The sequence below is a fragment of the Saccopteryx leptura genome, chromosome 11 (genome assembly GCF_036850995.1).
Source record: "Saccopteryx leptura isolate mSacLep1 chromosome 11, mSacLep1_pri_phased_curated, whole genome shotgun sequence".
NCBI classification, from domain to species: domain Eukaryota; kingdom Metazoa; phylum Chordata; class Mammalia; order Chiroptera; family Emballonuridae; genus Saccopteryx; species Saccopteryx leptura.
In genome coordinates, this window is record NC_089513.1 from 56,831,865 (window position 1) to 56,844,796 (window position 12,932).

Here is a 12,932-nt window from a genome sequence, read left to right on the forward strand (position 1 = left end):
AGAGAGATAAAGAGAAAAGAGATGGGGAAGGGTAGAGAAGCAGATGGGCACTTCTCCTGTGTGCCCTGACCAGGAATTGAATCCGGGACTTCCACATGCCAGGCCAATGTTCTACCAGTGAGCCAATTGACCAGGGCCTCGTTTTTCTTTTTAAAGTGCAGTAATACCTTACCGAGTGATTGTCAATAATTGCCTAAAACTTATGAATTATGGATCAATAATTTCTATCCTTCAAGCCCATGGCTTTCTGTAATGTTGACACGACTATACAGCTCATCATTGCCTCACTCCCAAACCACTACTTATCTTAGGTGTAAGAGGGTTGTGGCATTTTCTCAAACATAGTGTTTTCAGTTTGCAAATTTTCATGTTTCTTTTTTATAGTTTATATTTCTATCTTTTCATTCATTGATGGTATCTTCCTTTTATGTCTTTAAACATGGTTGTAGCAGCTTTGAACTTGTTTGATCATCTCCATTGATTGTATCTTTTCTTGAAAATGGGTTGTTTTCCTATGTATTTTTGTAGGTTCAGTACTTTTGGATTATATCCTGGATGTTGTAAACAGTGGCTTTAGATTTTAATTTCTCCAAAGAGTTGTTACAAGCAATTAAATGATTGAATCCAGACAACTCAAATACTGTTTTGGTTCTTTTAGCAGAGCTGCTTGGAATCTGCCATATGTGCATTCATGGTTTGGGGTCATCCACAGAATTTGGGGCTTCTCCTTTCTCTCTTCCTTTTCTGGGATTCCCTACTTTCCGATGCCTGTGATTGTCTCACACTCACCTGTGGTTCATCAAACTATTAAGGTTGCAGGTTTTCTCAGAGTTTTACCTGCCCAGCACCAGATTGATGCCTGCCTGCCTGCCTGCCTGCCTGCCTTTCAGGCTAAAAGATGTAAGGAAAAAAACAAAAGAAAACACTTTATAGGCTTCTTTTAAGTATAGAATCTCTCCTGTGTCTGCATGCATTGGGTTTTTCTCCAATGCTTTCAGAAAGTATTTTGTTCTTTAATTTCTTTAAAAAATATTTTGTCCAAGGTTTATAGTGTTACTCAGTGGTTTGGACTATTAATATATACACAGCTACACTAGAAGTAGAACCTTCTGTAAGGACCTTTTTCTTTCTAAATTCTAAGTTTTGTAGAATGACGTTTTCTCATTGCATTAGAGATTCTTAAACTTGATTTCGTAGTGTCCCAGGGTGTGTCTATTTTGCTTTAAAGGCTTTAAAGGAATTCTTAAAAACAAAAAACAAAAAGAAATTTGTATTAGTTTTCTATTGCTGCTGTAACATTATCACAAGCTTGGTATATAACACAGTATAAATTGACTATCTTGAGATTCTGTAGGTTAAAAGTCTGACTTGGGTCTGACTGGTCTAAAATCAAGGTGTTGGCAAAGTTATATTTCTTTCTGGAGATTCTAGCGGGGAATCTATTTCCTTTGCTTTTCCAGCTTCTAGAAGCTATCTTTTATTTGTCAGATCATGATCCTCTTCTTCCATCTTCAAGGACTGGTCTGGTTCTCACCTAACGTCATGTCATGTCACATCACATCACTCTGACCTTGCTTCCACCTTTTGTCACATACTCTTCTCTGACTTTTCTTTCTCTCCCAACTTTTAAGGGCCTCTGTGACTACTTTGAGCTCTGATAATCTAGAATAATTTCCCTATTTTAAGGTCAACTGATTAGCAACCTTACTTCCATCTGCAACCATAGTTCTACAGTTCTCTTTTGCTGTGTATATTACCATATTCACAGCTTCCTGGAATTAGGACTTGGGTATCTTTGGGGAATCGTTACTCCTGCCTGCCACAGCCTTAAACAGTTTAGAAGGGAAAGAAAATGAGCAAATTTTTAAGTCTATTCAGTGAAGTTCAGTAGCTTATTATTGGCACACTACAAATTCAGATCTTTTATGTTGGAGATATGAACTCAGTCTCCATTTCAAAGCTATAAATAGCTGAACTTCCCTTCTCTTTGGGCACTGTTTATTACCAGGCCAGTACATTGGGTAATAAATTGTAGGTTCATTGACTGTGTTTGTCTGGTTTTCCATTGGGAAACCTTGACTCACCACTTTTGGAGTCAGGTTAGGAAGCACGCTATGAATCAGTTTTAGGAAATTTCTTTCTACAAACATTAAAGACCATGTTTAAACATTTTTTGCTTTGCCTTGTTGGGGGAGAGGGGAAGTGACTTTGTGTGTAATGTTGTGTTATCCCATTTTGTAGGTGAGACAGCTGAAGATACCCCGGCAGATATGCCCAAAATTACATAGGATGAGCCTAAATTGGGTTTGTTGCAAGTCATGTGTTTTAAAAAAATTTTCTTTTAACCTACCTTTCTAAAGTTGCTAAAGTTTACTGAGAGAAATTGGTTTGTGTGTTGAAGATTTAAATTTAATAGATGACATAAAGTGATTTCACTTTGCTTAGGGAAAAGAGACAGTGGTTCGGGGCTTTTTAGAAGAGTAAGAAGAGGAGGTTAACCTTGGTCATGACGGATGAGGGAGATGTGGATGATGTATGTTGTAGGTATAGGTAGTTCCATGTACAAGGACAGTGACATGAGAGAGCATAACAATATGGGCAAGGAATAACCTGTTGTGGAAGGTGAGACTGGAAAAGGTCACAAAGGACTTGTTATATCATACCACACAGAGTTTAGATTTTTTTCTGTATGCAATGAACAATTTTAAATTAGGTAATTAGCATAATTAGATTGATCCCACCACTGCCACCTCCCCTCACCTCATCATAATTTGAGGACAGACTCTGTAGATGTGGAGAAGGGTGAGACTGGAAGGCAGGGGACCAGTTAGAAGGTTACTGCAATAGTCTAGGAGAGGAATGAAGAGTGGGGATTGGGGATGGTCACAGGAAACATAAAGTAGTAGAAAAAACTATTTAAAAGATGTTCTGAAATATTAGAATGTGAAATGTGGTTTTTAGAAATAATGAAATTGATACTTCTATTTGGTATTGACCATTTTAAACATCACAAGCACCATCAGCAGAGCGGTATTTTAAAGATTACTTTGGTGACGTTAGACAAGATGATTTGGATTGGGCAGGGGTCAGCTGGAAAACTCTTAGAGCACTGCACTGAAATGATATCAGAACTAGAGTGGTGATTGTTTTTAAAAATTGAATTGTGATACACATACATGGCAAAAAACTCAAAACAGTACACAAGGATATAGATGTCATAGTAAAAACAAAATATATGTTATATATTAGGAGTAAAGAATAAGGATAAAGGCCCTGGCCAGTTGGCTCAGCGGTAGAGCGTCGGCCTGGCGTGCGGGGGACCCGGGTTCGATTCCCGGCCAGGGCACATAGGGGAAGCGCCCATTTGCTTCTCCACCCCCACCTCCTCCTTCCTCTCTGTCTCTCTCTTCCCCTCCCGCAGCCAAGGCTCCATTGGAGCAAGGATGGCCCCGGGCGCTGGGGATGGCTCCTTGGCCTCTGCCCCAGGTGCTAGAGTGGCTCTGGTCGCAACAGAGCGATGCCCCAGAGGGGCAGAGCATCGCCCCCTGGAGGGCGTGCCGGGTGGATCCCGGTTGGGCGCATGCGGGAGTCTGTCTGACTGTCTCTCCCCGTTTCCAGCAAAAAGAATAAAAAAAAAAAAAAAAAAAGGAATAAGGATAAAGGTGTAAATATATGTTGCATATATTATAGTAAAGAGCATATTTCCCTCTCACTCCAGATCCCTTGTCCCCCCTTTCTAGAGATAGCTACTGTTAATTGGTTTCTTTTATAATATCTCTATATTAATATTATTCCTGTATTCTTTATATACTATTCTCTATATTATAATTTCTATATTTTGAAAAATAGTATGACATGGAGACTGGGGTATTTGTAGATTTTGACTTTCTTGTCAAGAACTGTGAACGCTCTGAGATTTTACTCGCAAGCAAACAAGTAATCTGCCCCAGTTTCATGGATGTTGGCAGAGACTCTTGGGTCAGAGACAGACAGCTTTATTACTCAGCATAGCAGTCAGCATGAGCTTCAAGTTCATGTTGGCCTTCAGATCTCTTGGAAGTGACATGGCACAGCCCAGTTGAATGTTGTGCATCCCAGCTGAGGAACCCAACCACAGCTGCAAGAAAATCTTTCTTACCTTTGCCTCAGAGGGAGACATTCTCTACAAAATGCCTTGAAAAGATAGTCTGGAAAAAAACTTGGTGCTTAGTACCTCTGCACAGAAAATGTGCAGAAACCTGAGACCCAAGGAAAAGTGTCTGTCAACACTGCTTCCTCTTTCCCCTATTAAGTAAAAAGTAATATTTATTTGATAATTTCAGTAGAGAGGAAGGAGATGGTATTTTTCAACTACATATCTAAGATATACTTTCACCAGAAAACTCAGCAGTCTTGTATAGATATAAATAATAAAAATAATTATGTGCAAATGCAAGAAACTCAGTAATCTTTAATCTTTTTGTGTGTGTGTGTGTCAAGTGAGAGACTGTTAGAGTCAACAAAGTTTGATTTTAAATTACCGGTATCTGTTTGATTCTTAAAACATGATTGTTTAAATCCTCCACTTATCAGTTCTTTTGTTTTCCCTCATTTTTTTGTTTGTTTGGTTGGTTTTTGAGAATGTGGGGGAAGGGAGAGAGAGAGAAAGAAACATCATCTCGTTGTTCCACTTAGCTGTGCACCCTTTGATTGCTTCTCATATGTACCCTGACTGGGGCTTGAGCTGGCTACCCCAGGATCAAACTGGCAACCTCGATGCTTCTTTATGTATTGTGCTCCCAGCCAGGGCCACTTTTCGGTTCTTCAATGTTTTATCCCCATATCAGCTAAATAGATGGATAATGCTTTAACGGTTACATAGTACTTTCAGAGAGATTTTATTCCTTGAACCTTAAAACACTCCAGTAAGCAAATATCCCTGTTTTACAAGTATAGAAAATAAGGCTTAAAAAAACTGCAACTTGTGCAAGGTCACATGTTAGTAAGCAGGGGTCCCCAAATTTTTTACACAGGGGGCCAGTTCACTGTCTGTCCCCCAGACCGTTGGAGAGCTGCCACATACAATACTCCTCTCACTGACCACCAATGAAAGAGGTGCCCCTTCTGGAAGTGCTTTGGGGCTGCATGCGGCCTGAGGGCCCTAGTTTGGGACCCCTGGATCTTCAACAACAACAAAGAAATCTGAAACTCCGGTGTCTTGTTTTTTTTTCTATAACTTAGATGTTTTTTCCTAACTGTTCTCTATCAATAGTTTGTCTTCAGTGATTCGGATTTTAATACACTTCATTTTGGATAAAGTATATGTATGTATATAAGCCTGTGTGTATATTCAGAACTACAGGTCAGTCATTAAGTGCCTCAATAAATTTTCCAATACGTAGCGACAAAGTCCTATTGACCAATTTTCAAGATTATCTCTATATTTTTTTACTTTAAATAAAAGTATGTGGCAGATCCTGGAATAATAAGGAAAGGATCAAATATTGAATCAAAACTGAAGATGTTTTGCCCTGGCCCGTTGGCTCAGTGGTAGAGCGTTGGCCTGGCATGTAGAAGTCCCGGGTTCGATTCTTGGCCAGGGCACACAGGAGAAGCGCCCATCTGCTTTTCCACCCCTCCCCCTCTCCTTCCTCTCTGTCTCTCTCTTCCCCTCGGCAGCCGGCAGCCGAGGCTCCATTGGAGCAAAGATGGCCCGGGCACTGGGGATGGCTCCTTGGCCTCTGCCCCAGGCGCTCTGGAGGGGCAGAGCATCGCACCCTGGTGGGCGTGCTGGGTGGATCCCGGTCGGGCGGATGCGGGAGTCTGTCTCTCCCTGTTTCTAGCTTCAGAAAAAAAAACAAAAAAAACCCCTGAAGATCTTTTAATTTTGAGTTTGATAAAATTAGTTGGAACTGGAAGGAGAAATAGGATTTACAGTAGAGGTGATAAGTTTTGTTTTGTACCTGATAAATGTTTTCTTTTATAGGTTTTTTTGGGGGGAGGGTTCCCCAGTTTGTCAGTCCATGCTAAATAGAAAACCTGGAAAATAGAGAAAAGTATAAGAAACAAACTATAAAAGTAATAAATGCTTATGATTTTGTTAACATAAATAACAGAGAAGCACTTGTGTATGGCCTTCCCGTCTGTCCCTTAGTGTCTAGATTGAATAGAATTGGGATGGCAGTTTGTGCTTTTTTGTTTGTCTGTTTAATCCTGATGTTTTTCAGTTGTGGTTGTAGTACAAAAGCTTTCTATGTCACTATTTAAAAAAATAGGATTCTTGTTGGAATTGTTCATATGTCTTTAAAACCTTCCTATGTTGGGCTTTTTAATTGCTTGTATTTTGCTATATACAGACATTATAGAAAATATTTATATATATATTATATATCATTATCCTCATTTTCTACTGTTCCTTAGGATAAATTTCTAAAAGTAGAATTAAGTTAAAAGATGAAAAATTTTTTTAGTCTGTCGGTTAATGATGCCAGTTTGCTTTCTTCCCTCCCCCTCCCCCCGTGGTGGTACCTTATTTATTGTATTTATTTGACAGGAAGGGAGAGATAGAGAGATGAGAAACATTAACTTGTAGATGCTTTACTTTATAGTTGTTCACTGATAGTTTGCTTTCTTAAACGACTGTCAATTTTTACCTAATGTATAAGCATCCCACCTCTCCATATACTCAACAGAATTGAATGTTATCTTTAAAAAAAAAATCTTTGCTAATTTGATAGCTGGAAAGTCATTTAAATAACTTTAAGTCATTTAAAGTTGCGTGTCTTTAATTACTGGTAATTGACTTTGAATATTGTGATATTAATTTACTCATGTTCTTATGGATTTATATACATTCATGACCTCAAGCTGTGAACTTTTTGTCATCAGATGTATATGAAATTCTAAAGTCATCAGCATAGAGTTAATAAATGAAAACAGATAACTCTCAGTAGCAAAGTATCTATAAAGAGCACAGAACAGAACTGAGTCCTGAGAACACCCACCCTGAGGGAGTGGATTAAAAGCCAACCAAGCCAGAAAATTTTGGGTTCAGAAGTTATGAAATCCTTTGTTTTCTCTGAGAATTTAGTCAAGTAACTCATTGTTATTTAAAAATCTTTGATTTAAAATATGTATATATTCTCAGTAATGTCATGGTGGGTACTGTCTTCTAAATGTTAGTTTCAGTTAATTTTTCAAAAATTTATGCTGATATTGTTATTATAATATTATTTGGGAATTATGGCCTTAGTTTAATGTTTATCTCAGTCCAGGTCTGGACAGGCAAATCAGGGATATAGACATAACCTTATTTTTAATTCAGAGGTTAATCCTAAAGCAATTTGGGAGAAATTGAATAAAAGTGTAAGAACATAAACTGTCTCTTTGATATATATTGCATTTAAAAACATTAAAATCAAAAAGAGTATAATAAACACTGTATCCACTTGCTGCCTAAGAAAGAAACAAAGCCTACCCAGTTAAAGTCCCCTTGTGTACTAGTAATAGATAATTCTTCCCTCCCTCGTAATCCTGAAACTTATATATTTATTATTCTCATATTTTATACCTATATCTCACATTCTATACCTGGGTCTTGTCTTGTTAATTAAAGCAAATGCTCTATATAAACTTATTTCTTTAACTGAAATAGTATTTGGACCTAGGGAACAGTTAAGTATATGATTATATCACTGCCTTTACTTCCTTCTCTATTGTGTTTGCATTCTTTGAACTATCCAACTCTTCACCAGTCCCATGCTTGGTTTCATCCAGTATTCTACCATCTGTGGTTAGTAGAACTCAGAAATCAGAAGATTTCCAAATAATTGAGTTGCTTTTCATGGGGGTGGGGGAAGGGTAGAGAAGATAGAAACCATGGGAGGAGCAACAGAGCAAAGAGAAATGAAATGTAAGGCAGAGGGGAATCAAATGGATTTTTTCCAAAACAATTGAGTATGGTCAGTATTCATGGCATCCATTAGAAGCAGCTTTCTGAAACTACTTTTATGGCTGAAGTTTTTAAACTAATTTAGTAAAGAATTGACAAGGAGGCTACAGTTGACTCATTTGTACAAGAGTGTATGACTCACTTGTACAAAATGAAAGCATGTTTATGAATGTCCACACTAAGTGAGAGCTGGCATCCAACTTGATTCAGACAAAAGTGAAAGGCAGTAAGTTAATGGTGTATTAACTCTTCAAGTATATGCCAACAAACTGTTGTAGAAAGAATACACAGCTCAGAAGATACGGGTTTAATACAGGTTCTTCCAGCAACTTTTATGTGTGACCTTAGGCAAATTAATAACATTACCTTTGGATTTTGTTTTGTTTTTATATACATACCGCTTAGAATGGGCAGGTGTTGGGTAGTAGACCAAATCTCTTAAGACCTTTTACTTCCGTAAGTTGTTCTATTATTTTTAGTTATGGATATTAAGGTATTTTCTTATGAAAAATTTCTTAAGGCTTGTGATTTACTAAGTTTTCTTAAAATTTAAGGGAAAACATATAAGAAATTTGCATAAGACAGCTGTGCAGAATGGAGCTGGAGGTGCCTTATTTGTGGTAAGTAATTAGTTAGATTTCTTCAGAATGAAAAGACTTGAAAACTTGAGTAAATCTGCTGTAATAACCCAAAATATCTTAAATAGACATTTCTTTGGTGTGTCCTGACCACTGTGGGAATTTAAATATAATTAATTGAATACTTTTCAAAAGATGTGTGGTACCAGCTAAACCTCTCAAGTTTAAATTGGTACCAGAGCAACTCTGGGAATAAGAATTTAGATTACTATTTGATAAAATTACCATGAGTGTGCCCTAACCTGATTTCACACTTCGGGTTCTTAAAACTCGGCCATGTTGGCTAACTGAAGATTTTGGGGCTGCAACTTGGAGAATCCCAAAATGGCACTAGTTTGAAACTTACAAATTTTAGTAACAGAATGAATACATTGGCAGTTGGCCTTTGTTTTCCAGGGTTTAACTACAGATGAAGGTCAGTGAACTCCCAGCTTTATTATACAATTCAGAATGGATAAAATAATTTATCTCCTTTAATTAATTTGGTATTATTTAAAGGCAATTTAGTGGACTTCTATGATTTAGAGTTAGTGGTATAGTTTTGTAACCTGAACTATTTCCAGGCTGAATCTTAAAGCCAGTGCCATAGCATACCATGGATACATAGATTTCTGCTTTTTATTTTATCATCTTTGTCTAAAATCATATCGGATATGCCAAGGTTTGTGGTCATTGTCCAAAGTTTTTGTTTTCTTCCCTGTTTTATGTTCTTGAAAAAGTAAAATTAACATATTGAGAAATTCAATTTTGTATTTCCCTTATAAAAAAAACATGAATCAATGTAAGTGCTAATCTCACTGTGACTCATTTGATTTCCTGTTGACTTGCCCTTTCTTGTCAGTTTTTAGAGGGCTTGTTTTTACAGAGAAAAAAAAGCTTCTTGCTGTTGGCTAGTATCTGTTTTGTGGGAAAGAGATGATGCTTTTGTACCCTCCCTAAAATAGTGAGTCCCTTTGACAGTTTGATGCACACTCTCGGAAAAGTGAACATGTGTTCACACCCAAAATTCTATCTTTGTAAGGCTTCTTCTACTAATTAGTAATGTTTTGGTAATTACATTAGAAGATCCTGTCCTCTAATCAAGTTGGATAACACTTTGTTTTTGGTCCTAAACCTCCTTCTCTTAACAATTAAATGGCGATTTTGAAAATTTTTAATTCTGCTGACACTACTTTGGTGATCATATTCCTAATATGTGTATTCAATAATTAGTTTAGCCATTATTTTTGATGCAAAGATTGACTGATTTCTATCGAGTTGAAAATAAAGTGAAGAGATTAAATGATCAGTAGTAACAGTAATGTGCAGTTATTCAGACTTTTGAGGAATTTTGATTGTTTTTAGAAAACATTGTTTTCCTTTTGTGTAGCACAGAGATACTCCTGAGAATAACCCAGATACTCCATTTGATTTCACACCAGAAAACTATAAGGTATGACAAAATTAACTTGATAACTAATGTACAAAATATTTAGTATCTTGCAGATGTATAAAAACTGGTGCTTTTTCTTTGACACAGAGGATAGAGGCGATTGTGAAAAACTATCCAGAAGGGCATAAAGCAGCAGCTGTGCTTCCAGTCCTGGATTTAGCCCAAAGACAGAATGGATGGCTACCTATCTCTGCTATGAACAAGGTATCTTTTTTGTCTTAGTTTAAAAAGAGTAGAGCTTGTGTATGGTAACTTCCTTGTGTAGAAATTCCTCTGATAGTCATTAATGTCAAAATATCAATATATGAGTTTGCCCTCATCAGGTACCTCAGTTGGTTAAAGTTTCATCCTAATATACCAAGGTTGAGAGTTCAATTCCCTGGTCAGGATGCATACAAGAATCAACCAATGAATGCATAAATAAGTGGAACAAAAAATTGAGCCTGACCAGGCGGTGGCGCAGTGGATAGAGCATTGGACTGGGATGCGGAGGACCCAGGTTCGAGACCTCGAGGTTGCCAGCTTGAGTGCCAGCTCATCTGGTTTGAGCAGAGTTCACCTGCTTGGACCCAAGGTCACTGGCTTGAGCAAAGGGTTACTCGGTCTGCTATAGCCCCACGGTCAAGGCACATATAATTAATGAACAACTAAGGTGTCGCAATGAAAAACTAATGATTGATGCTTCTCATCTCTCTTCATTTCTGTCTGTCTGTCCCTATCTATCCCTCTCTCTGTCTCTGTAAAAAAAAATTGATGTGTTTGTCTCTCTCTCTCTCTCTTCTTCCCTCCTTTCTCTCCCACCCCTCTTTTTCTCCCTCCCTTCCTCCTTCTCTTCCTCCCTTTCTCCCTCTTTCTCTTTCCTTATTTCCCCTTCCTCTCTCAAAAATTGAAAAAAAATTTTTTCATGCGCCCTGATCAGGATCTACCCAGCCCCATCTGGAATTAATGCTCGTTTCCCAGCTATTTTTAGTGCCTGAGGCTATGACACTCAAGTGGAGCTATCCTCATCGCCTGGGCCACCAGCTATGGGAGGGGAAGAGGGAGAGAAGGGGGTAAAGGAGAGGGGGGATAATCAGATGATCAATCGAACTGGGATGTCCATATGCCGGGTCAGTGCTTTATCCACTGAGCCACTGGCCAGAGCCTAAATTTTTTTTTTTAATATATGAGATTGTTGGTTCCCTTAGTAATGCAGAGAACTGAAAAAGTAGAGTTTTTTATCCTTGCAAGAAATAGTAAAGGTATTATAGTAAGGTTTTCTTCCCCCCCCCCCTTTTTTGAGAGAAATGGCCATAATAAAGAGAAAAGATCCCAAATGCGTATAATATGCTGTCAGGATAGTCTGAAAATTAATGTACTATTTAAACACTAAAATTATAGGAAAAAAGGATCTGCTCATAACTAATGGTGAGTTTTTAAAATATTTTTCTCTTTGGCAACAGGCTTTAACAAAAATATATAATACATGGTATATGACACTTGATTGTGTTACTTGGAGTCAACAACCTACAGAAATGCTATGGGTGACCCAGTTAAATGAGATTAGTCTAGTCATACATATTTAGGATTCATTATTTGTACTGATTGTATTTACAGCTCTAATCCAGATATCAAGTTTATTCATAGTCTATTAATATAACTACATTTGTATGGTATTATGTTACAGTGTAAAGTTTACAAAGTGCTATACAAAACCACATATTTGATTCTTAGGAGAATCACAAAACTAATAAGCCAGTGTGATACAATGAAAAGTATAGATTTCTTTCTTTTCCAAGTGAGAGGAGGGGAGATAGAGAGACAGGCTCCCGCATGCACCGACCAGGACTCCCCTAGTAACCCCCTATCTGGGGCCATGCTCTCAACTGAATTCTTTTTAGCACCTGAGACTTGGCTCCATGGAGCCATCCTCAGTACAGGGCTGAAGCACTCGACCCAATTGAGCCACGGCTGCGGGGGGGGGGGGGGGGGGGGGGGGGAGAGAGAGAGAGGGCGGGAGAGAAAGAGAAAGAATGAGGAGGGGGAGAAAAGGAGAAGTAGATGGTCACTTCTCCTGTGTGCCCTGACTGGGAATTGAACCCAGGGCATCCACATACTGCTGACTCTCTACCACTGAGCCAACTGGCCAGGGCCTGTATCTTTTTTTATTTTTAATAGGCAGGATATCATACAAAAGACAAATATTTTAAGACTTTTTATTTATTGATTTTATAATGAGAGGAGGAGAGAGAAATGGGGGAGAGTGAGAAGTATCAACTCATAGTTGCTTTACTTTAGTAGTTCATTGATTGCTTGTTGTATGTGCCTTGACCAGAGTTTCAAACCGGTGACCTCTGCATTCTGGGTCCATACTTTATCCACTGTGCCACCACAGGCCAGGCAAGTTATGATTTCTAAGTGATAAGAGCTGGGAACTGGCCCTGGCCATTTGGCTCAGTGGTAGAGCGTTGGCCCAGCATGTGAAAGTTCTGGGTTCGATTCCCAGCCAGGGCACACAGGGAGAAGTGCCAATCTGCTTTTCTACCCTTCCCCCTCTCCTTTCTCTCTCCCTCTTTCTTCCTCTCCTGCAGCCAAGGCTCCATTGGAGCAAGTTGGCCTGGGTGCTGAGGATGGCTCCATGGCCTCTGCCTCGGGCACTAGAATGGCTCCAGTTGCAATGGAGCAACAGCCCAGATGGGCAGAACATCGCTCCCTCGCAGGCTTGCGGGGTGGATCCTGGTCAGGCGCATGCGGGAGTCTGTCTCTCTGCCTCCCCGCTTCTCACTTCAGAAAGATAAAAAAATTTTAAAAAGAGCTGGGAACTATTTCCAATTCAATGGGTTTTCTACTTGACTATTGCAGGGATTCTGCTCTGCTTCATTCTTTTCACTTTCTAAATTTTACTTGTTTTGTTAGGCTTAGATCATTATCATCATTCTTGGAGAATAGGAAT

The 12,932-nt window shown here is 38.6% G+C and overlaps 1 protein-coding gene across 1 annotated transcript in view; it reads left to right on the plus strand.

The window, feature by feature from the left end:
- The window catches only part of NDUFV2 (NADH:ubiquinone oxidoreductase core subunit V2), a 33,512-nt gene that overhangs the window by 4,716 nt on the left and 15,864 nt on the right, over window positions 1-12,932 (plus strand). The window contains exons 2-4 of the mRNA XM_066352942.1: window positions 8,485-8,550; window positions 9,938-10,000; window positions 10,088-10,204. Of these exons, the coding sequence (XP_066209039.1) occupies window positions 8,485-8,550; window positions 9,938-10,000; window positions 10,088-10,204 (246 nt within the window). The remainder of the gene's footprint in view (window positions 1-8,484; window positions 8,551-9,937; window positions 10,001-10,087; window positions 10,205-12,932) is intronic.